This window comes from Malaya genurostris, chromosome 3 (assembly GCF_030247185.1).
Source record: "Malaya genurostris strain Urasoe2022 chromosome 3, Malgen_1.1, whole genome shotgun sequence".
NCBI lineage: Eukaryota > Metazoa > Arthropoda > Insecta > Diptera > Culicidae > Malaya > Malaya genurostris.
Window position 1 is genome coordinate 234,847,329 of NC_080572.1, and position 26,540 is coordinate 234,873,868.

Consider the following 26,540-nt stretch of genomic DNA (forward strand, 5'->3'; position numbering starts at 1 on the left):
TTAAACGCGATCATCGGATCGGTAAACACGCGCCTTCTTTCGAGCGGTAGTTGTCACAACAATACGGAAGACTTGTACGCTCCAGTCGATTCGTTCGTTTTTCTTGTTTTTTTTTGTGTGTTCGTTTCACGTAACTCCTTTCAAGGATATTCTTGTGAAAGGGTTATAATATAAACGCTAAAAACTGATGAATTGAAGTTTTTCCTACTAGTGTGAGTTTTAGTTGAATAAAAGTGCTTAATGGATGCGCATTCTGTAAAAGAGCACTCGACTGTAAGTATTTAGTTGAAACTTCGATATGAAACACGTAACGGACATTTTTGATATCAAAGAAAAACAATAAACTACTGCGATTTGAGGTTACGTTCGAAAACAAGTTTCTTTAGTTGCCATGGTGTGCAACTGTTTAAATATATCAGGATCTCCGCAGAAGTGTCCGTTGGAACGTTAAACGAAGAAAAGTTAATGACTGCAAGAGAAAGGCCAACGTCTTAAATGATAGCACATCCCCAGGACTCGTTTTTACGCGATAACTTGACAACAAAAAATCGCACACCGAATCAATTCCGGTTTTCCAACTCTTATCCCTTGCTTTGTGCTTATTTTTTTCGCCGGTTTTCGCGTTCCTTTCTGGCATCTCTACGAAGAACACCAGCAACAACAACAACAACAACCGCAACGGCAGCGAAGGCGATGACCAAAATAGTGAGCAGAATAATGCAAATAACGCCACCGTAAGAAGAAATCCGTCAATTCTGCTGGCGCTGGACACCGTGCATCGGTCTCTGCTGCTGAAAAATCTGCAGTTCGATAAAGGTAAGTGATGCTGCTGTCCGGTTTCATCCGCACACCCTCCCCCCTGTTGGCCCAAGGCCGTGAGCGGCAATTTATTTGGTGTCTTAAGATGTACGCATATCATCAGATTTGTCTCATTTTTTTTTATCAGTTTCAATATTCATGTAAATTATAGTTGGCTGGCATTTGCTCTTCCTTTGGGTTGGCTTCGGAAACAAGTTTTAATTTTTCCAATTCCCAGTGTTGGGAAGTAAGTAATGAGAACTTATCATTTTCAAGACCGTTGGTATTAATTCGGTCTTCTTTGTGTCATTTCGAAATAACTTCGAGATATATTGATCACAATCATTCGTTGTCGGTAATTAATTCCGTGCCGTATCAGCACGTTGTATGAAACCTGGTAATACAAAACGCGTGCAATCAACCGAATCCAGGCTGTAATTTCATTCTACAGTAACCAGATAGATATAAGTATCTCGAACTTGTTTTCTGAAATGATGCGTGAATGTCAAAGACCATTGAAAAACGTTGTAACCGATAGACAATTCGTATTCTTTGATAATGTTCCTGCAACTTTCTTACGGTTTTATACGACAAACAGATTTTTATACATTCTAATGAAGCATCAAAACATTATTTAGAATTTTTTCCAAGTCCAAAAGTCTATTTAAAACAAAAAAGTAACGTTTATAATATTCCACGGTACTCAGGCTAATGCGGAACCGCATCGCTCAAATCCGCTCGGCTCTGTTTGATTGCGGAATCCTATTTACTCTAACTTCCAAATAGTATCGCTCTTTTTTCAAGTGGCAAGAATCGATAGCGTGTTTCTCACATACGCCCCGAAATTATCTTATCACTTCCACTGGCTGTGCTGTGGATCATCGAATAACCGAACCCTATGCTAAATTTCAACATAATCCTCTTCACCCATAGTCCGCCGGTGGTGTACTTTCTTGCTTCATTTTGTTGTTCTGGTAAAGAACGGATTGAAACCTAAACACTTTCTGGAATGGGAACCAAAAAAAGACTAGAACATTAATCTTAATACAATTGCGCAAAACAGCACTTCTCCGACAATATGCTCAACAGTGCTCCACATGATTCCTTCTTTAGCAGCAGCAGTAACAGAAGTTACGATCGACTGGTCATTATCACTAATACTGCATGCTTGCCAGACCACCAGACCGCCGGTCAAATTATCATAAAATTTGTAACGAACTTTTCTCTATCGTATTTTGGTAGGTGCAATCTCTTCCCCAACGTAGCATTGCACCATCTTCGCTGCTCACCTCGGCTAGATTTATTATCAGCTTCGTGTGTTCTGTTTAATTTTTCCCCTACCGATGCTACTTTACCGTATCATTCGAGTTATTTACCGATCGCGGTGTTGCTAACAAATCGTACAAATAACGCTGCATTTTTGACACTATCGAGAGCCGGACTGACGGGATGAAGGGAAAGTGAGTTACGATCTGAGCGCTCCAATTGATACAGTTCCCACACAGTCGCAACGCACCGTGTACGCACGGATTCCATCAGAGCCACAGACCGGAGCTGGTGCTAACATATTTGGTAAACACCAGACACGTAGCTGCTAGTAAATGTATGATTAGAAGACAACAAAATGTGGTTCAGCTCCAAATTGGTAGATATCGTTTGAATCGCGTGACGAAGTCGGAAAAACCTGTTATGGGATTATTATTCCTGAACTGGGGTTGAACATGGTGCTTCTGGGGTGAATTTCTTATGCTAGCTATATTTCATCCTTACGTAGAATTAGGAGGTTTTCTTGAGTTGATAAGTTTATTTATTGTCGTATTCAAAGAGCTGGCCACGGGAATAGTGATTGATGTTTATGTCGATGAAGGTGTCGCTTATTTATTAATAATTAATATCGATTATCTTTCTTTCATGACAAAAAAGTCATGAATAACACCGACGTTGGGGGTCAGTGAAGATTGAAATAGAAGGATATTTGGACACCGACTATTGAACGAAACGGTGCAACCTTTTTTTCTACGATTTTCGGTCGTGGAGTGCAGTGTCAAACCGATCCCATCCCCCTTACGATTAGGGGCGGTGTCATATTTTGCCACGAGCACTAATTATCTTATTATCACTATCCTTCTATAGTTATCACTGATCTCTAAGATGGAAACCCAATCTAACAAATTATATTCAATACTACTGTTTCAGAAAAATACCCGAAATCGGTAAAATTTAAACCGCGCGAGCTATTATTTTCAACTGGTTTTGGCATCCATGTCAAATTTCAAGTAGAAAATGTCGACTACGCAACAAATAACGATTGGTACCAAAATTCCGATTTATTTTTCGAAAAAAGTCGTGTTGAAGTGAGCGAACCATTGTTTGTTGGCTATCAAGTGAGATTAAATTATATTTCAAAACCGCTTTATCTTAGTACCGTTAGCATTCAGTAAACATTCAATAAGTACCAGTTTGATTCAAAATTTTGCCTGATTTCATAAATTTAAAAAATATCTTAAGAACTATTTCAAAGCTTATATCATACCACCTATAGGTGTAATGCAGATTTTCTCACATTTCCAAAACAAATAAAAATGGATGGTTGATTTCACGTTATTTTTCTAGTAATTCGAACGTGAATGTTTATTTGAGTAATTACCTAAAACAAAATTGCTGATAATACCAAACTAAACGAACCAATTATTTTTGAGATTCGTGATTTGAAAATTTCTAATGAATTTTTGCTCATGCCTTCATCAAAAGTAAGGCTGAAGTCAAAATTGTGAACTGATGATTTAGATTGCCCGTTTTAACGTAGGACTATGTCTGCTTTCTATATAGGCGTGCGAACTCAAAATACGGAAAATAAAACCGTTTAAACAATAGTCAGGCTATGAACATTCACAACCAACTTTAAATAAATTTTCGATAGCATTACACCTACTGTTCAAATGTTCAAATTCTGCGGCGACCAGTAGTCGGTCGTCAATCGTTTACGCCCGAGACGTCAAAAAATATATTACATCTCGGAACAATATCCTTAAGGTGTTACATATATAGTGAAAACTTTGTGTCTGCTTAATGGTTTTAATTGAGCTGCTTCAAACACTGATGAGCAGAAGGCGAAACGTGAGAAAATCGTAACAAATACAAGTTAAATAGATGACTTTAATAATAATAATAATGAAGCAATTTTTGCCTTTCTCTATAGAAAGGTATTAGAATTACTGGAAACCCCGATTTTTGAGCGGAGCCTCAGAGACCCATAGTGTTATGTACCATCCGACTCAGTTCGACGAGATCGGAAAATGTCTGTGTGTGTGCACTTTTCGAAGATATTTCAACGCGCTTAATTTTCTCAGATATGGCTGAACCGATTTTAACAACTATGCTCGTTCGAAAGCTACTGTCGGGCCATTGATCAAGTTCAAAGATCAAATGGCTGTGACTTTTGGTTTCGGAGATATGATTGTATAAGTGACGTAACCGACAAAACACGTTGTTTTTTACCGCTCTAATGTATATAAGGGTGCCAATATTTTGGGATCACCTCTAATTTCGTAAAGCGCTATTGTTCAAAAGTTTAAGCACCTCGAAAAAAGTCCTCATGCTAAATTTGAGCTAAATCGGACATGGGTAAGGGGTGCTGCCCAGCGGTTAAAATTTGATAATTTTCGATCTTGGAAAAGCACCATAGGGGGGGAGTACATGAAATTTTCGAAATCGAAATTTTTTTTTGTTATCGAAAATCTTAACATTGCATAAAACGTCCCGCTTGTGAGGAATTCTGGCAACCGTCAGAAGGCTGGCTGCATTCCGGCGGCTGTCAAAATTGTCCAGGCGAAATTGCGTCATTATCCCACCGTACGTGTCTTGTTTATTTCCCTCCTTTTTCTTTTTTTATTCGACTTCATTTGCTATTCGTCAATCCCGCATGTGCGTAAAAAACGAATCTTAAGACGAGCTAAATGATATGAAATCTTTCTAAATTTGTCTCGGAAATTATAATTTTCAAATTGATTCCGAAACAGATGAAACAATTGATTACAGGCTAAATCAGTAGGCACATCTCATTCGGAATTCATAATAAATTTAAATTCAAATCCCGGACAACTTGACTGCGTAGCAGTATTCTCCAACACAGCGCACCAACCAAGCTCTGACGACTTTAACTACTGCACACTAAAAACGCAAATCGCAAATATGAATAGTGAGATAATTTATAACGAAAGAAATAGTCTTACTTATAAGAAATATTCTGTACTATCTTCAGCTGTTGAATTACCTTGAGATGAGATAATAATAAGATAATAAGATAATATAATAAGGACGGCAAACCAAACTGTAACCTGATTTAAGAACTTGATAATTATGTTTTGATTTGAATGAGCTACAGAATACAAATTAATTCGCACACCGTTGCCACCGTTTTGTTGATCAAATATCTTAGGCTTGTGAGATTTCAGTTATTATTATCAATATAATCATTTGTAATCCCAGCATGTATGTAAATATTTTTGGCAATATTACTACACAACCGGCTGCTGAAATTTTATATGCATCGCGAAGCGTAAGATTCAAATGCATGCTTTTTCAACTACACTTCACTCCATTCAAATTCATAAATTCTTTCTGCAACACTACCTTAAGGTGGCTATGGTTTTATTCAACCGCAGTACCGACGACGCAGAACTGTGTTCAACCAAACCAAACACCGGTAACAGACATTTGCCGTTCTGGTTTCTTCAAAACGATTGGAAACACGTGCTCATGTGTGTTTGGTGTCCAGGAATAAAGATTGATTCTTGTGCTTTTGAATAAAGATTGATTCATGGACCTCAGAACGAAGTTCCCAAGGAAACTTGTTGACTATTAGCCACTAAGCATCAAAGCAATTGCATAAGTATGGCTACCAAGCAAATGTATGTAGTATTTTCCGTTTACCAAGTGAAAAAAATATCTAATGCGGCTTCGCTACATCGTTTTGATTCATGTGCTGTCCGACCTCGCTACCGCTAGTTCGGCCCTAACTAAAGCAAAGAAACCTAGCTTTGAGTAGACCGGGCAAATGAGGCGGTTTCCTTTTTGTATGCAAGAGACCGCCGCTTCCGACTCCGAGTCGGTGACCCTTTCGGCGAAATGACCTATTCGGTGAACAGACCTATTCGGCGAAGCGACTTACTATCAGAGTAGAGTATAACAATAAGCTCGGGAACAGTCAATGTTTATTGAGAATGATTTTAAGAAAAGTGTGGAGGCTTTTTGAAGAGTTTGGAGGTTTTTCAGATAAGAATTAGCGGTTCGTCCTCACACCGAGACCAAGTAGTTGAGCTGCGGATGAATATATGCGAAACATAATTACAACAGAGCACGCTGGGGTTGGACGCCACGTGTTTTGAAACAAACTTTATGTGGTATCAGAACTATTTGACTCAAGTGGCACGTGTCCGAGATGGGGATGGCTATGCGTTTATTTAGTTTTCCTTAAGGAACGGAAAATCATATACTTAGTCTTTGTAGCATTCAATGATAATTGCTTCGCATTAAAATATTGATTAATAATTATTAAATCACTATCCATTGAATTAATAATAGCATTGATGTCACTGTCAGGATAGAACAGAGCTGTGAATAGTCGTGGAGTCATTTATATATAAGAGATACAATAGTGGTTCAATATTACTTCCTTGTGGAACACCAATGTTTATTGAAGCAAGCTAGCTGCTGTCACAACAGCCATGACACCATAGCAATCGAGTTTGTCCAAAAGTATACTATGATCTAATGTGTCGAAAGCTCTTTTAAGCTTGAGCGACCACCCCTGGTTGCTACTCCGTTACTGATCGGGATTAGCTGAAATTGTACAGGGAATTTTTAGATGATCCGACCTGGGACTGGTAAATCATCCTTCGATGTACATCTTCTGGTAATCCCAGCATTCATTGATCAGTATCGACTCCGGCCAGGCCCGAACGTAGATCATCTAAGGAATGGGAAGGGATGTTAGTCCAACACTTGTTGTTACTAGAGGCCGTATATACTACTGGGCACTCCACAAGTGTCTCGGGAGAAGGATATTTGTTAGTAAAAATTTCAGTATTGGTATTATTCGCGCGCGACTCAGTTACAAGATGCTCGGATGCACCTCAGTTAGTTCAAGATGCTCGGATGCACCACAAAACCACTGACTTCTCGAGTGAACGTTTCAACAATATCCTATATTAAAGTCCCGGGAAGTCTTGATTCACAGCTTTTATTCTAGGAAATTGAAGAAAAATTTGCAATACAATCGCGTAAAGAATAAAAACTTACCTCATTTAGGGGTTAGCCAAAATTTGTGCTAGGGCACATAACCGTTTTCATTATTTTTACGTTTCGTCTTTGACTCATCAGACATTGCACTTCGTTGCAAAACAAAAAGTGTTCTGTAAGTAGCAGAAACTTTACGTCTGCTTAGCGGTTCAAATTGAACTGCCTAGTTTAGCACTAAGCAGTTCAATTTGAACTGCTCTGCACTGATGAGTCAAAGACGAAACGTAAAAATAAAGAAAAACTTACCTATTTTTTTATAAATGAAATTACGTGATACCAAATAAACGAGTGAATAGGATTTAGACAAAATAGTTGATTCATTGCAGATTATCTGTTTAGAATCAGTTGTTATAAAATCATTTTAAATCACCAAATAAAGGTCAACAGAATTCACGCACGTCTTCTTTATTATTTTAATTATTTATTAAAATTATTAATTGGTTATACCGGTTGATCTGGGCAGCCGGCTACCGAGAAAAATATTAATTTATTGTTTGAAATATTAATATCAAGTGTTTTTTTTTACTATGTATTCAATATACCGATATATGTTATCTCTGTTATTAACTTTGTAATATCAACGGATTAGCGCAATAGTTGATTTTTATCATTCAATTTATAATTCTGAAAGACAATCAATAACATGGAAGAAGAAAACATTACAAATAAAACTTTTCTCCGAAGCTAGACGGAAATTGATAGGTTGAATGAAGAGATAATTTAGTAAAATAGAGTAATCAGAAGTGAAACATTGAAAATATGTGATAACTGAAATGAAAAAGAAACTCCTGCAATTGTCGCCTTTTACGACATGGAAGCAGGAACACAGTGGACAGTCTGCATCTGCATTTCACAGATTTTTCAGATAAATTTGTGGCCAAGATTCTGTATATGCAGATTACAGATTTAAAATACAGATTTGCACAGATTTTTGATAGCGTGGATTAACAATTGAATAAAGATCAAGTTAAAATATATTAAATAATGGTATAGATTATTTTTTCAAAGTGAAAACATTATCCTGATTGTGTGTTAATTCTAAAAAGATGATAAAACTAAATGTAAAAGAGTATGTTAAAGACAGTAAACACAGATGTTCTATCTGCTAATAAAGATTTGTTTATGCTTACTTTTATTTACAACTAGTGTAGCGTAATTGCTTATGCTTTCAAAAATTGCTTCTGATAAGATGAAAAGATGATGGCCTCGGCCATAACGTAAGGTAGTAAAGAAGAAAGATTACCAATTGATCAATCAGATTAAGTTTCATTTTCAGATTGGATTTTGAAAGTTTTTCGTCAAATCATTATTTCGAGAGGCTCCAACGCATAAACAACTTCCAGCGTTTTTTTCAACTACAAAATCATAAAATTCAGACTAAGAAAAGTTTTGGTTTCTTTAAATTTTGGTTCTGAAGACTTTTCATTCCGTTGTGCTTCGATTTCTTATCACTTCTATATACAGATTTTCAATACAGGTTTTTGAGCTCCCGATACAGATTTTCAGATTTTTCTTCTGAAAAATGCAGATTTAAATGTGCTAGTGGTTCATTTTTTTCCGCCGGATTCCATACGGCATCTAGGCTGGTACTGTCCGGAGAGAGCTAATAGATACTATCAATCTCCTAGTGGACCCCAGCCCCTCTAATGTGTAGAAAGCTTTTCTAAGGTCTAAATAACAATATTTTTACTATCGATCTCGCTTATAATATTGTCAACTAATTAAATTATAGCGGCATTTGTGGTAGAACCTTGTCTGAAGCCATATTGGCTTCCTTAAGAACTTGATTTTTCTAGTTTTACAAATATTTTGTTGAAGACAGACAAAGTAGTAGATGTAGGACGGTAATTATTACAATCACAACGGTCACCAGATTAGAACCAAGGAATGACTTTAGTCATCTTGAGGCAGTCAGGGTAGTAACTGATCTTCCAAGGTAGTAAACGGTCTTTTTCAACAACAAAAAAGAATTATTTCAGTTTGTTGTTTTGTGATGGATATCATCTAGTTCGCAAATTCACATGCATTGCATGTACTGTTTACATTTGAGGCAAATAAGCAAAGACATATTAAATAATGAATCCTCTATATTCTTTTCGTTACTGTCCGTGCAAAGGAAATATAAATTAGAAAAGTGGCTTCGTTGAGCTTCTGGCACCATTTCCCAGACTGCGTCACCCTTTACAGATCTGTCATTCAATCACTCTTCATTGAATTCGGTCGGTCACAATGCATCAATCAAAACTGATATGCTGGCTCAAATTAGTCCAATAACCCATCAACCATCGCACTTCGTCCGAAATCTAATCAATCAATCGTTTAACAGAATCCGACCTTCCACAACACACCATCATTGATGGGATCCATTAGCTGAAATCAGTATGCAGGTCTCTTTTGGTCTAGGTCGAGGCCCTCAGACGCCGGTATATCATAGCTAGGTGATATACTAAAAGCCGGCTTTTTTCCGCCCCATCGCAATCTCGCAATATCGGTGGTGTTGTGGGATGCTCTTTGCTCGTTAGCTCGCGCCTCGCTGTCTGTCTGGCTTGGCTCGCGACAAATCGTGGAACCCGTGGGCGAAACTTAAGACACCGGGGCTCTACTCTACTCTACCGGGAGTAGGCGCTCCCCCCATGGGCAAGCCGGATACACAAGAAAATAGTAACGAAGTGAACTTGAATCGCGAAGTTGTATATAGAAAACATCCCACGTACGCTGCTTATGCCGGTCGCATAAAAAACTGCATTCCGATTTGTGCGGTTGTCGTTTGGTTGGTGGCTGTGCAACTCCCGAACAAGTCAATGCTCTCTTCTGGTTGGTTCGATTGGAATGCATCTTCCGTACCGTGTGTCATCGAGATTTTTTTTTTGGTTTGCTTCTCAATAAGGCGAAACCGGTCTGTTCCTGTCAATCGAACGCTCGTCATTGCGAAGATGTTGTTGCATTTCCAGCATCGAAAACGGAGTGATTTTTATCGCTGCGCTTCATCTTGGGCATCATTGAGTGGTTTTTTTTATGCCGCAAAAGGAACATTACATCGTCCGGTGCAACAAAAAAATCCTTTTTTTCCTCGAACAATCGTACCATGACTGGACAATTTGTCTAAAACAACAAACAGATGAACCGGACGAGATTGGCGTGTTGCGTTGCCTTCGCGCCTAGGCTGGTGGAAATTCAGTCGTAAGACAAATTACTATGCAAAAGCCTCTAACAGCGGGAAGGAGGGTTCTTCGGTGCGAAGATTTGAAGTACCCTACTCACGACGGCGACTGGTTCGATTCAACACGTGGTGCGGGTAAAGCATCGATTGACCGACCAGCACTGCGGGGTGGGTAGAGTGCAGGGCTACCAGATTTTACACGAAACCGTTTCGAACCGCAAACCGAACGTGTTGATGAAAGCAAAAGGATAACGCAATAAAACTAATCATCGCTTATTTAGAAATTAATGGCCTAAATTTGATTGTGCTTCGTTTCATCTTGTTAAACCGTCCCTTTGTGTGTTGTTCGCGGTGACACCCAGTTCCCACACCTTTGAAGCGGTTGGTGATTCTTTTCAGTTTGGATCCGGAATCATCATTGCCGCCATGGCCATCGCTTGATCTTCCATCACTGGTACGATTCTAGAAAAAGAAAAAGGGAAAAAAGAATCACTCGCTTCGAAATGCGCAACACAAGGAAAAAAATATATGCTCTGAAGGACCTCTAGCTTGTCTACGCTTTGGCCTTTTCCTATCTTTATGGGTTGTTGGTATGCTTAATTTCATGTTGCTTCTTTTCGATTGAATTCTTATCTCTGACGCGCATACGCTTATGAAGTACGGGCTCAAAAGAGGCAATAAAATACGAAGAAGTACCGAACACTTAACCGGAGCAGAGAAGAAAGTTACTTTGTACGAAACCAAACGTTTAATCGATCGGTCAGCAATTAAAAAAATCGTGTTCATATTTCCGGAAAGGGAATAAATCGTTCTGAATTGCGATGTGAGCAGGCTGTCCACTTGAGCATGATGTTTTGTTTAGACACAAGTTCGGTGATAAATTTAAAGTAGTAGATTTGTTTTTATCTATTTTCGTTTTCCTTCCAACATGCAATACGCCCTTTTAGAAAAATACCAACCGTACGCACTTTCGATCCATTTACATTGGAAAATCGTAACTACCATAGGACCCGAAAGGTTTACCGCAAACAGACAGAAGCCGACGGCTCTGCTACGCACCGAGGAAGTGTATTTCAACTTAAAAATTATTCCTCTTCCGGTTGTTTTTGGCCGAAACCAGAAGCATCGCCCTTTTCGGCGGTTGGATTTCGGGACGACGGGGAGAGGGAAATATTGCATTGGATCTACAAAGCGGGTAAAGCTGAAAGCACACAACTAAAACTGCTGACGATTGAAACCTCAACCGTCGAGTTTGTGGAGTCAGCACGACGGTCTAGCTGTGCTTCATTTGTTCGTGAGTGTTTTTCGGTTGGATTTGGGTGTTATGCAAGTGCACAAGTATGAATGATCGGGGATGATGGTGTAAGACGTACGTTACGTGTTAAATTTTGTTGTTGAAGCTTTTCAAACCGCGAGTACACTAAGCCAAATCCAACGAAAACCCAACGATTTCAATTGCTAAGTAATCTTCGAAGAACGTACGGCAAAACCCGGCTGCTTAGTTGTTAAAGCGGCTATTGTCGATGCAACACATTGAACCCCGGGTCAAACTACCACTGTTTTGTTGCTGTAGGTCAAATAATTGAACACGTGGCTCGTTTCAACTCCAACCGAACTGCAACTGAACAAACTTAACATGCTCTTGTATGTTTCTTTTCATTGATAATAATGTGACTTTTATGAGACGATTGAGTGGCACTAATCGTGCCAGACGAACACGTGAGCTACTGAAAATAAGAAAGAGATGCGGTTAGCGATAAAAAAAGATTTGGATAAAATTGACGACATGATACAACCCAGAGATCAACGATGGTAAGACACCTACGGATCGAAATCGAGCTGCCGACGAATGACGAGAAAACGAAAAGCATCATTTGTATGTTTGTATATTAAAAGTCTATTCCAAACAGCTTACTTTTCGGTATCCTATCTTCACCATTCACGGTGAGTTTACTCGTTTTTTCCCATAGGCCTTCCCCATTCGTTCCGTGCAGTGGAAGCCGCTAAGCGGCGGATTTAGTTTCATTGGCGGTATTGTCCTAACTCTCTATAGAAAATCAGTGGCGAGTCGGATCGAGACTGGAAAAAAATTTGATTAAGAAATGAAACTGATGAGAGTGATTACCAGAAACGAACACCGCAATTTATATCGGATTACGGGCCTACCGGATTCGATTTTACGCGGGTAATTTGATTTGGGATTTCAGCTTGTTATGGCGAAGATCTAACAATTTCTAGCACCAGCTATCTATCCAATTCTAGTATCACTATCCAATTCACCATTATTAATAATTCTGTAAGTTCTTCAGTTTCAGTGCCAGGTGAAATGTAATCGAACTGTTAAGGAGCACTTGTTATTAAAATATTGTCGGAACCGTTCAATTCATATGTAAAATTTAAATTTTAAACTACGAAATAATAATGGTTTGGTTATAATCGCACTTGTACAAATATGTAATCATGCCGATTTTCTTTCGTAAACATAGACTCACTACCCTTCTAGTGCAGAGCTAATTTTCACATATTTCGCATAAACTGCAAAAGGATAGAATAAAACGGAGCGGAAAGTCGTATCGCTGCTAGGGACATTTCACCAAAAGGGACAATTCGTAGAAAGAGCAACGTATTTTTTTTTATAACATGACCGTTTTCTTAACGAATTCACATGAAACAATAAAGTTTCCAGCGTACCACAAAATCTAGGCTTCACAGTGGATTTTGTGCAAAAACTAGGAATGGTCCGGCTTCGGGCAGCCGAACCCGACGGACACTGATTGGGCTCGGGTTCCGAAAAAAGCTTTCGTTGAATAAGGATGCCAAAAGCAATTTTTCAAACCCGATACGTTCAAAAATAAATTTTTTTTAACGTATCGGGCTTGACAAAATGCATTTGAAGCCGGTCAAGTTTAGGGTATTTAAACCCGAACTCGATCTGAAAACGAACCCGACAACCTCGCGTCAGGTTCGGATTTAGAAATAAAAAAAAATTGTCTGGTTCGGGTCGGGTCGGGTACGGGTGAAGAATTGTGAATACGCGAATACGTCTTACTTCACTATTGAGTGGCGTTTCAAAATTCGCCCTGTGGAGGAATGGGTAGAATTTAATCGTGAATATCTCAAGTTGTACTAAACGCAACAACAAAATTCTTTCTCCATTCCAACAGAAATATGATCAGCAATTTATGAATGAATTTTCAGCAGTGTAAGATTACACTGTTTAACTCAGAAAATTGGTTTTCTCAAACTTTTGGATGCTGATGCTAGGACATGTTTTGCTCTCATTTGTTTCCCCTAATTCAATTTGTCGTCCATAAATCGTGCTTTAGTGGAGAGGCGCCGTTACTATTCTGGAAGCGAGAAAGAAAAAAGTTGCAAAATTCACATAACCATTCAACTAATACGAACGATTATTGAAGTATGAAAGAAGCATGTCAGTTTTATTCGTATTCACGTTAACCAGTTATGTTTCTGACATTAGAGCAATTCCAGAAATGCTAAGCAGATCATCAAACTCGACCTTCTCCGATTTGGATGAAACTTTGCACATGGCTTCAGTATGGCAAACCATAAGTTTTGAATCGATTGAGAGGTCAATCCGACTCACGACTGATTTTTAAAAAGGGTGTATGTATTTTTGCATTTCACAAATATTGATTTTTTCAAATCGTTGTAACTCGGAAACCGTGAATTGTACAAAAACGGCGTTCAAGGGAATCGATTAGAGTGTCCAATCGATTCCATACTTCTTCCTGAAAAAATATATACACTAAAAAGAATTTTTAATTTTTTTTTCTTAATAATTACAAAACAATACAAAAAAGTTAAATAAAAAATAAGCATGGTTTTAATTTTTTTTTGATAATTTTTATTTTAAAGCTGTTATCAAAACCTACAGATTGATGGCTATCCCATCCGTGCCTTTTGAAAAATGAAGAAGTTACAACTAAAACAATTTTCAGATATATTCGAAATTTCAAGTTCTCGTTGAAAGATAATCATTTAAACAGTAGAATAGTATTCTACAGGTTAAAGGCAATAAATTTGTTCATGATATCCTTTCTCCTAAAAGTAGCTGTTTTTGAGATATTTGGAAATTTGATTATAACACCATGTGGAATGCAAAAATACATACACCCTTTTTAAAAATCAGTCGTGAGTCGGATTGACCTCTCAATCGGTTCAAAACTTATGGTTTGCCATACTGAAGCCATGCGCAAAGTTTCGTCCAAATCGGAGAAGGTCGATTCTGATTTTGTCACTTTTTCGTCTACTCATTCCTGGAATTGCTCATTACCCACTCGCTTTTTTATGTTTTTAATCGGATGCAGGTCGAGTGCATGTTTGAAAATTTGCATATCTGTCCATCCTTGGCAAGAATATCCGAGTTAGTTTCCCCTCGGTTAACGGGGTTCATCCAAATGGTTGGAAATCGGATGCCTTACGAGTTGTATCAGAGAAATATTTATCGACGATGTATCACGTTCGAAATGTTTCTGGAGAGGCTCAAAAAGAAGATTTTTTTGCACCAAAAAATGCAAAGGAACTATTCGATTGGGCTCATGCCAGCTTGTGTAGATAAAATAGAAATTAGACGATTTTCAAATTGTAATGCAAGTATAAAAATTGTCGATATTATTAAACAATAAGAAATCTTTGATAAATGCGACTCTTGAGCATTGTGTAAAAACTTAAAACTTAAGCTTTTTTTAATAAACTAAACATCCAAAAATCGTTACAAAAAAAAATTCCCTGTATATTTTTCAAACCGCTATATCTCGAAAACGGTAGGATATAGCAACATTTTGATTAACATAGTTTTATTTGGAATTTTAGCGTTTTTTCATAAAATTTTGTTAAAAAATAAATAAAAATAAATTTTTCATGATTTTCAAAAATTTACATAATTTTGAGAATATGTAACTATTTCAAATATTATTTCTCCATTCTAGAAATTTGACAGTATTTTTCTTTGGACTTTAGCTACAACATATCGAAAAATTTAAAATATTAAAAATACCTACTTTAAGATATTTGCAGGGTGGCAACCCGAATAGAAATGAACTGCACCAAAACAGTAATATTAACTGTAACAGTACAGTAAAAATACATTATTTTACAACAAAATGCATTGTAAACCGAACACCGAAGAAACAATGAAATTTAACGTTTTAACCTCAATTTTTACTGTAAAATCGGTTTTTACAGTAAAAAAGGGGGGTGGTTATGTATCTTAACATTAAAAAAATCAAATTTTTCCATACATTTTTTTTTCAAAAACTATAACGTTTAATGTTAATTTGCAATTTGAATAAGATGTGACTTTTTACAATCTCTTGGATTCTGATGTAAATTTATTGTTCTTTCAACAAAAAGCATTGTAGTAACACTGAGCAAACCATGTTGCAACCGTATCAGATTTTATTTACCATAATATTCCATATATGGAAATTGTTTGAACAGTAGTTCATTTACTGGGTCAACATAGAAAAAACAGTTAAATTTAATTTTCAAACAATGTATTTTACTGTACTTTTATTATTCTGCATACAATATGTACTGTTTTTACTATATAAGGACAATGAAAAGTATTCCATCAGTTCAATATAAATAAATTCAATAACTTTCCAAGTATCTTATTTCTCTTGAAACGGTAATTAAACGATATAGCACTTTAAAAATATGTTGAATGTCTTCAAAACCTGCTAGTTTCGAATGTTACGATTGGATGCGTAGATGGCTGCCTTCCTCAAATTAGCTATTTTTTCTGCGAGTGCTCTATTGATTACTGCGCGATTAGCTTCAAGAGAGATGATCGAAAAATTACTCATTCCTTCATGTAAACCTAGTCTCTCTTGAGCTTTTTCTGAAATGGTGTGATTGAAACAATTAAAAAAATGATTGAGCATTTCTGTTTGCTTACTGTAGATAAATTGCAGCTTAGCTTCGTCTATTGGCGGTCTTATTAATTTATCTGTAGATTGTGCGTATTTGCGACCAGTAACCGACATTTCTCGCAAGGCTTCAGTTCCGTACATCAGCAAAGCCAGATTCTGCACAAACTGTCCAACGCTCTTCGATTCTCTGTCTATATCTTCCAGTTGCTTCACGGTTACGTTAATATTTGGATCAGTCGTAAAAGTCTTTTTCAGACAGGAAAACATCGTTAAAACATTTACATGCATACAAGTTTGTCTTAGGTATCTTGATATTCAATTCATTAATAAAAAAAAAAAAACTTACAACTTGTCCGTTAGACTTTAATCTCTGGTTTTCCTGTATTTGAATGAGAGCGATGTCTTTCGCCTCTGCCAAATCCTTCCTTAGTTTTTCGATGCTTTCCTTTTGTTTTTTATTTTCAGCTATTTTATTTTTTAACTTTTCGAGTACTCTATTATATTCATCATGTCAATTCGTCTTGTGCGCGGTGCTGGGTTCGTCATGTGAATTATCATTCATGTTATGTGTTCCATTAGTGACCGACAGGGTGACCTCTCTGACAGAACGAATGCATGCACCAGATTCAGGAACATTGACATCCGGAGATTTTTCAACTTCCGGAACAGTCAAAGGATCATTCAATTTACCAGATCGATTGGATGAACAAGCTTGCTGAGGTCGTAGCAATGCCACTAAAATCACTAGATCCAACAGATGTGCTGGTTTGAATCTCATCTAACATTTCTAATTCAATATATTCGATGCAGTGTGCAGTATTTCCCTTAACATTTTCGTATCGGTTATCACAGATGTCCTGTTGGGACAACGATAAATCCAACGGGTCGATTTTATCATCTTGCAAAGATGATACACTGGCACGAGCCACATCAACGAATGCATGCCCATCTCGGCTGAGTTCTACATTGTTTTCTTTGAGTACATTGTTTAACTATGTAAGGAAAATGTAAATATTAGTTGTAAACATACATACTACTAAACAAAATGATTTTCGCAGTCACAGTTTTCAAAATAACAAACCATTTGCTGCAGATAGATATCATTGCTCGCCTTTGCTGCTCCGTGCTGCTTCTTTTTATTTCCACCTTCAAACAAACATATCGTTAGTTTTTGTTCGTCCTTTTTATAATTATACATACCAACACTATTCTTTTGATCAGTTTTTCTGCTACGCTTAGGCATTTTACGCTTAATTAAAGAACAAGAAATGCTTGAACGCGACAGGATATCGTAAAATCTTTTTTTCAATTCAAGGTTATAATGTGTGAAGTTATGTACACTGTTAATTGTTTTGGAAAAAACACAGTCGAGTTCAATAACGTAACAACATTTTATATTGTTCAAAATTTGTCTTTTATTTATTTAATAAACTATAATATCAGAGCTAATATTTGCATTTCGATGCATTCATTGAATTGAATAAAAATCATCTTAAAAATTCACGGAAGGTCAGGTGAGTTGACATACGTAATAATATTTTTTCAGCTGCTTTAGCAGTTGAGTGGAAATTCAAGAAAAAAAATTAAGTATGCTTAAAAAATCGTTTGGCGGTATCGAAAAAAACTCATATTTTCCAATAATTTCCATTTTTCTATGATTGTGAATTACTTAATATCCTAAGCTTTAATAAAAAAAACTATGGAAAATAATGTAACAGTAAGTTTTATTCTTAGACTGTTGGTTACACATTGCTTGAAGTTGAATCTTTACAATAAAAAACAATAATTACCATGATATATATTGTTCTTTACGCGTTTGTAAAATAAAAGGTTATGTAAATTTCTATTCGGGAAGTGACCGGGAAAACCGAGAAAAAGTCGGGAATTTGGTTTTACCGGGAAAAAGTAGGGAATTTTAGTGCAAATCCGGGAAAAAATTTACTAGTCCTAATCTTAGTAACGATTTTCAGCATCATGATTTTCCTTATACAACAAATGGAAAGCTGAAGGCCATTTTGTGTTTGAACTACAAGTTCAGTACAAGTTTTGAAACTTCTTATTGTCCCTCACAGGTTCAATGGTACACAATCCATTGAAAATGAAGCCAACACCTCAGCAATTTTAATTCAATAAGCGCTTTCTTAGTTTTCATCAATAACAGAACAATGAACGCTCATAATGAAAAATAAAGATAATTTGGATACTTCTGCTGGATTTCTATTAAATCTCGACAAATATTAGAAAAGATTCCAAGTGCAAATGACAGTATCTCTTTGTTTATTTCCTCTTTCAATTATTACTGTATTTTTCAACATTTTTTTAACAGCAGATCGAAAGTTGATAGTTTCAGTCGTTATTCTATGCAAAGTGTAAGATAGGATGATTGCCTATAGGACCATAATAATCGAAAGAAAGAGTAAAGAAAGAGGAACTGTCATTTGCACTTAAGACCTTTTCTAGTGTTGTTCTTCAAATTTCAGAATTAGTATACATAATGGTAAAAGTAACATCAGGTAACATGATAAATTTTTTAAGAAATCTTAGGGGCCGTGTTTTTAGTTTGCAGCCAATAATTTCCCTAATTTCACTAAAATTTGTCTCAGTAATGTCAAATTGTGACAATACTTGTTTGGTAATCTTGGTATTGATTTCAATAGGATTCACAAAATCGACAAAGCTGTCGACTTTCATTTTATCCACCGTTTGCAAGGAGTATTTGATTTCCTTCTTTGACAGCTGAAATTGGTTTTGCAGAACTCGTATGTTCAGTGTCGATGGTAGGAGAATCAAATTTAGATCATCTCAGTCACTAGAGGCATAGATTGTTGTTGTTTTTCCAAAGTGACAAGCGTACATTTTAAGAATTCTAGAAGGATTTTGTTCTCTCGCCAAAACCCAACTCTGAAAGAATTTCGTATATGTTGTTAGCAATGGTCTCTCGTCCTCATTTGCACCTCGTGCACTGCACAACTGGTCAAATAGGATCTGTGAGAACTTGTTTGAACACATTCAGGAGAGGCTCCAGTGCCTCTTATGCTTATGGCAGTTGAAAACAAATTGCTATCTCAGTCTCAACGTCGAAACGGTTCTGATATCATACCATAAGCAGTGCACAACCCGTAAATTTTATCACGAGACGCCACTGGTTGTTAGAAGGAATCGGGTTTGCGAGAGGAGTGTTGTTCTTTAGTTCATCCATTTTCAATTTTTAACTTTATACTTTTTCCAGACTATACCAGGCTAAAAAAGCATTGGAATACACTAGAGATGGTCAGTCCGCGAACGGTCTAAAGGAACTAGTTCTCCTCGAAGATTGAGAGAACTGGAGTTCTTTATTGAAGAATGATAGCTCTCTATTCTTCTCAATGGAAATAAAAGTAATCGAGTTCTTTGAGTATGTATACAAATAAGTTGCGTCTTTCGGAACGTTTGCTGGCTTGAAGAATGATGGTTGAACACATGCAAAAATCACTCACTACTATTGAATTTGTTTACTACAAAATATAATTTGTTGCTCTCATATTATTTTCGAAGAAACATACAAAGTTTCAGCAAAACGAAAGAACGGTTCAATAGAACTAATTCTTTCGGTACAACTATCAAGTTTTCAACAGTTCTTTGAAATGAACGGTTTTTCCCCATTTCTAGAATACACTCCTAACTTGCATAAGTTTTAAGAAGGACTGATTTTCCAGGTAGCCTTTAAAAGACTTATTCAGTGGTAGTCATGAAAAACATCGAATAGTTCGAAAAATAATTATTTTATTTTAATTGTAAGACTTTAAATTTAATTTTTCATCATTAGGCTTTCAAATAACTGATGATATTTCTGGAAAACTACAAAACACCACCAATAATCGTCGAATATGATGTGAAAACTGCACTTAAGAGCATTATTGGAAAAAGCAAAAAAAAAAAAAATGTGACGATTTTTCAAGAAAATTGCAATAATTTTGATGCTTCATTCCTTCATGAAATGCAAGACTGATCACTTTCATCATCGTTGGCCAGATATGTTTCTTGTTTTAATCCTATTGTTACATCGAAGTTACTGACGAAGTAAAGGACAAAATAAAGATGGAATACATTGGGCTGGATGGTATTGTTAGTTCAGAAGATAAACGTTTGAACAAACTGTGGATGAGAGTTTTAATCGTAGTTCCAAGGAAATGCCCGAAAAATACTTATTTCTCAACTCTCGATGTTTTTTGGACATGTTAAAAAACCGGGAATTTTTAGTCTCGCGCACCAGGAAAACCATTTCATAAATCTGTGAAATATTTCACACGTAGATGAAGTATTTCCGTGGATATATGTATTTTGGTAGTGTCCAGATTATGTCACGAACAAGCCTTAAAACAAATCGTCAATATTGAACTGTTTGAAATATACTTTTTATTTACAAGTAATGTAAATGTAATCTTCTTGTGCATCAGATACTCTTATATCTTGCCTCTTACGTTTTCCAATTCACCATTGAGTATTGTTGGATATGTGGGGTAACAAGATCTCAGAAACAACCCGGTGAAACCAAGTGCCTGTACATTTACTATGTTCACAAGCAGTGAAATTCCATTTCAATCATACATGCGATGCCATCGATCCATCTTTTTCCTATCACTCACCGAGTAAAGACATTTGAGATTCGTTAAGTAGTTGTAGTATGCAGTGAACAATGGTTTTGTAAGGTATCAAATTTTACCTTTCATCTAGCACGGAACTCTGATCTCGAAGTGGTTTTTTTACAGTCGATAACTTTTGAACTTATATGAAAAATAAAGCTAAATTAAATGGGTTGAAGTTATCTTATCTGACTTTTCATTTGCTTTCTCTAAGCTGATCATGTTTAAATGTGAGACTTGGTGTATATTCACTGAAACTGCAGATTTTTTTTTCTTCAACTGGTAATTAACAGTGATAGCGTAATCATTCCAATCATTATTGTTCGCTTGTGCTGCACAAGGTAAATAGGTTTATGTATGTAATCAAGCTTTAAGCGCACATGAATATAAATCTGACGAATTAGCTAATACAAGTTTCTTACTGCGCTGACAGTAAATATTTCTTGCTAATCAAGTTCCTTGCAGAGGTGATTGCCCAGGGTAACTGTTCCGAGTTAAACTTCATTTAAAAATACCAATACGGCTTTGTCACTGTACATAAATGCCTTATACTACGATACATACTAACCACATTTTCTTACGTTCAAAATACCGACAGATCCCTTCCATACGGACTCAGCCACGTTCGCTCGATGATAATGGCTCGTAATGGCGATAATCTCGTTGAAACCTGAACTGTATACTTTCCGAGTGGCTATGATGATCACGTTGTCAATACGTCGCACCACAAATGGCACTTTTTTCATGCTTGTCACTGTGCATATCGAGGACACCAGCACAGCACCAGCAAAATGTCGCGACACGGAGTTGGAGAAATTTGCAACGTTGAGATGCGTTGAGATCCGGCACCGTCACAATCGGCGTTCGAACAGAAACATCATGTTAGCAGAACACAATTAGAGTGTGGTGGCAGATGTTGTTGAAAAGCAAATACTATTTGTAATCAAAATAACAAGCATAGCATCGAACTGTGTTCAATTTTTCCTCTCTCGATTCAATTGTAACAAGGTCTTATTGCTATGTAAAGCAGAACTCAAGACGTGTGATCCAAACTGTGTCTAGAACAAAGACAAACTTCAAAGAATTTGTAATAAGATCAATTAATAAACCCGATCTATCGATTCATCTTCAACTCTCAATCCGGTTCGTGGCCGCTCGGAGATTACCTGCTCTAATTGATATTCAACAAAAGTAGACAGCTAGATTGGGGTGATCTAATTTACAAATCAATGAGAATGGTTTTTGAATGAACTAGTTCAGTAAAGGTTTTTCTTGCCTTGAAAGACAAAGCTATTGGAAGTGAAACAGCATGAGAGCAACAGCGTTCCAAGTGTCGTTATATTTTGTTAAACCATCTTAAAGTTGCGATCAATGAATGCTTTTTATGTGGAAAAAATCAATTTCTCATACACTGCCGGATCTCGTTTCACTCATTTGGCTTTCAAAACAGCAGTCGGTAATGACCGGCTCCATATGCTGGCATTGCACGTACGCACACACTGATTTCGAGCTTCACAATGTGCCAAACACATTCGGTTTTTGTACCGTACTGTCAAGCTGTGCAAATCAATAGATTTCATGGGAGCACTGAACCGTCTTCGAGTTCGATGTCGGTTGGATTTTACGATAATTGTTTCTTGAGGCATATGGGAAAATAAATGGCACAAATAATTACTCGTGATAGCAATGGCCTTCAGCTGTTCGAAAATGTCAGCACCCAAATTGAGCCTTTTTACGCGCACCGAAGAAGACAATAATGGGTTCACTTACCATTTGGATGGCGTTTTCTTTTATTTTTTTGTGATAGATGCTTGCCGCGCTTCACGCAGTAATGGTCTGTAAGCTGATAACATCATGAACGTGAGACGATTTAACGGATCGTAAACTGAGACCACGTTAAGCTTGCCCATGAGCAAAGCAAAATAATTCTCAACGGTTTTCTTGGATGTACATACTGTAAATTGCTTGTTCTACATTAATATTTGTTATCGCTTCGAATTGGCACCCGAATGAACAATTGTTTATGTTTATAACTTTAATCGAGTGTATACTGCATGTAGAACTAAAATATTTTATTCGATGGCATCCTTAAATCGATTCACCTTACCTTTGCTGTATTCAGCCAACAATCCTTCTATGTCTATGACGGTGTAACCAAATAGAAATTCTTCAACCACCTCGATATCGTCGTTGTTATTACTCTTTGGGACGATTTACTCTCATGTATTTTGACTCCGATCCGATCCGCCTAGCTTCAATTTCAGTCCGATGTATATTTCCATCATCATCATCACTTAGTTACGTGTCACAATATCAACGTAGTTAACAAAGCTATAATAAGCTCTTAAGATTTTCGGAAGAACGCAACACTCGTGTAAGTATTCGTTCCTCAAATCACAGCTCTCAAAGCCATATTAAATTTGAAATAAAAAATACGTAAGCATATTGCAAATCAGAGCCACGTGTATCGATTCCAAACGATTTTTTAATAAAATCTTTCTTAGTATTGCAGCAACCTTACTGAGTTGAGCTGAAGTAGTTTTACCTGTAGTTGCATTTCGTGATTGACCGAGTGAATGAAAATGCACAATGATCCAAGAAAATAAGGCTTGGGAGTAGCTAATCATTATCACTGTGCATAGGATAGGAGATGTGTTAGTGGTAATGTCAGAAGATCTTGGATTTGTCTTGGTACACAATGCGATCTCAACAGAAAGTACCATGCACGGAATAAACTTCCGAAGCTCGTAAAACTCTAGACAGTTGGCTGCCAAGAGATCTTCCACATCAATTAGTTTCTCCTCTTTTGACTTTTCGATAAATTGATATACTTATTATTTTTAATATATCGCCCAATAAATTATAGAACAAAATAGGGTCAAAAAATGTCAGAAACATAACTGGTTGACGTGAAAATGAAAATAAAATCTGACATGCTTCTTTCACACTTCCGAATATAGATAATCGTGCGTTGATTGATTGATTGATTGAATACTTTTTTCCATCATTTTTTAATTGTACCAAAACCTAAATTCTACACCAGAAACTAGAAACTAGAACTGAATTCAAGAACTAAAATCGAATCCTTTGACCGACTTAGAATTTGCAAAATTCAGGTTCGTAATCCTATTCAGTAATTCAGTAAATGAATGTAATTCGAGAATTTGATATTTTTATATGCACGTAGGGTGGTAAATATGAACAACAACATTCCAAATAGTGAATATAACAACAAAACCTTTTTTGATTCACCTAGTGGTGTAATGATGCCTTTCTCATATTATCTTTTTTTTGCGAAAACATCACTAGAAGAGTCTGTCAAAATTTTTTTCAAACTTGAATTAAATCATAAACTTTCTCTGGTATAAACTACCATCACTTCTTCAATTTGGAAACAGTTATGTCAAGTTAATATAGATTCAAATGTGACAACCCCGTTATACAAAATTGAACTAAGCAAGCTCTGTGTGCTAGGCGGTGGCGTTTTCTTCTTCCTTACCAGCACGTACCGATGCGTACCGATATTGCATCATTTTGTATGATAGTTTGAAAGTTTTGATCTTAATTGCCCTATAATTTCGGAACCGGAAGTCGGATGTGGATGAAATTGCACGGTATCTTTTAAGAAACTGAGAGCTTTAATTTGAATCTTGATTTGTGAAAATCGGTTTAACTGTTGCTGAGAAATCGAAGTGAGTTCCGGTTTTGGACCTTTTCTTCACTATTATCGGTGCTTCCGGAAGCAGAAACCGAGGACTATTAGTCACAAAGTAGATTGATATATCCACTAACTAACAAATCTGTCAACTAGATGAATTTCTTTTCGCCATCGCTTGTGGAGAAATCCACAATTTCACTAATCGCTCTGTAATACCGGAACCGGAAGTTGAATCTGGATCAACTGTTCGAGGACTTTTTAAAGAATTTCAAGACCTTTTATTTGTTTGTTAGTTTGTGAAAATCGATTGAGAAATTTCCGAGCAAATTAGGTGCGCATTTTCTCGTGAATTTGCACATATTGCCTTGTAAATCCGGAACCGGAAGTCGGATAAAGATAAAATTCAATAGCGATCTATGGGACCATACGGTCTTTCATTTGAATTTAAGTTTGTGAAAATCGGTCGTGCCATCTCTGAGAAAAGTGAGTGACATTTATTTTCATTTTTTTTTGTGCATATCACTCTGTAATTCCGGAACCGGAACTCGGATCGGGATAAAATTCAATAGCAATCTATGGGACCGTAAGACCTTTGATTTGAATATGAGTGTGAAAATCGGTTCAACCATCTCTGAGAAAATCGTGTCACATTATTTGTCACATACACACACACATTTGACATTTGCTCAGTTCGTCGAGCTGAGCCGAATGGTATATGACATTCGGCCCTCCGGGCCTCGGTTCAAAAGTCAGTTTTTACAGTGATTGCATAACCTTTCTATATGAGAAAGGCAAAAAGTTGTTTTAATACCTACTGGTTGATCACAATGCACTATTTAGATTAAACCTAACAAAGTTTTGCTATTTAGCATGAATTTTATTTATAGAAGTAACAGGAGTGCAGCATTGTGCATATCTCAAACACACAGCAGGCGTAGCAGTTTGAATGGCGCGCTTTTAATGTTTTGCCTTTCTCATATGAAAAGGCTATGCAATCACTGTGAAAACCGAGATCCGGACAGCCTAGTGTCTTGTACCATTCGACTCAGTTCGTCGAGTACGCAAAATGTTTGTATGTGTGTATGTATGTATGTAACATTTTTTTGCATTAATTTTTCTCGGAGATGTCTTTATCGATTTTCATGAACTTAGATTCAAATGAAAGGTGTAATTGTTCCATACAAAGTTTCTGAATTTTATTTAGATCCAAAGTCCGGTTCCAGAATTACAGCGTGTTTAATCAAAAAATTCCTCTTTTAAATTACTTTCTCACTTTTCTCCAAGATGGCGTGATCGATTGTAACAATCTTGGGTTCAAATGAAAAGTTTCATAGTTCCAAACTAAACTCTCAATTTTTATCAGGATCTGACATCCGGTTCCGGAAATATAGGGTAAAATTTGATACCATTATTTAAAGTGGTGAAACGAAAAGCGTAAATCTATTTCTAATCTGGTCCGACACTACTCCAATTGGTAGCTATTATCAGTAGACAACCAAACAAATCGATTTCGGCTATCCTGGCCCCAGTATTCTGATTCCAGAAGCACCGGAAATAGTTATTATATATTCTAAAGTGGATCTCACTTTTCTCTGCAATGGCTTGACCGATTTGCTCAAACTTAGGTTAAAATGAAAGGTCTTATAGCCCCATATTAAATTCCTGAACTTCGTCCGGATCCGACTTCCAATTTCGGAAATCGGGGTGAAGATTGTTAAAATATTTATCCCATCACTAAAAGCGGCGACGTGGACAAACATGAAAAAATTTCTAAACTAGCCTCAAAACTATTCCAATCGGTACTCATTGTCAGTAGACGTCCAAACAAATTAATTTCGGCCTTCCTGGTTCCCAGTTTTCGATTACCGACCGAAAATTGTAACCAAAGACTCAACAATGGTTTCCAATCCCTTTTCTCGAACCGACTTTGATTATACCGGCTATCGGATTCCGGTTCGGAAGTACCTGCAATAGTTGGGCTCACTTCGTTTTCTCAGATATGGTCTAACCGACCTGAGTACTGATTCACTCTAGAATATACTAGTGTATGGACAATCCTTTTTGTTTTTCAAGAATCGAAGAAAATTCTTTTGAAGAATAAATCACAT

At 36.7% G+C, this 26,540-nt stretch overlaps 1 protein-coding gene across 1 annotated transcript in view; it reads left to right on the forward strand.

Moving 5' to 3' along the window:
• The window catches only part of LOC131439144 (uncharacterized), a 52,205-nt gene continuing 25,665 nt past the window's right edge, over window positions 1–26,540 (forward strand). Inside the window, exons 1-2 of the mRNA XM_058609817.1 lie at window positions 1–273; window positions 648–816. Of these exons, the coding sequence (XP_058465800.1) occupies window positions 241–273; window positions 648–816 (202 nt within the window). The 5' untranslated portion in view covers window positions 1–240. The remainder of the gene's footprint in view (window positions 274–647; window positions 817–26,540) is intronic.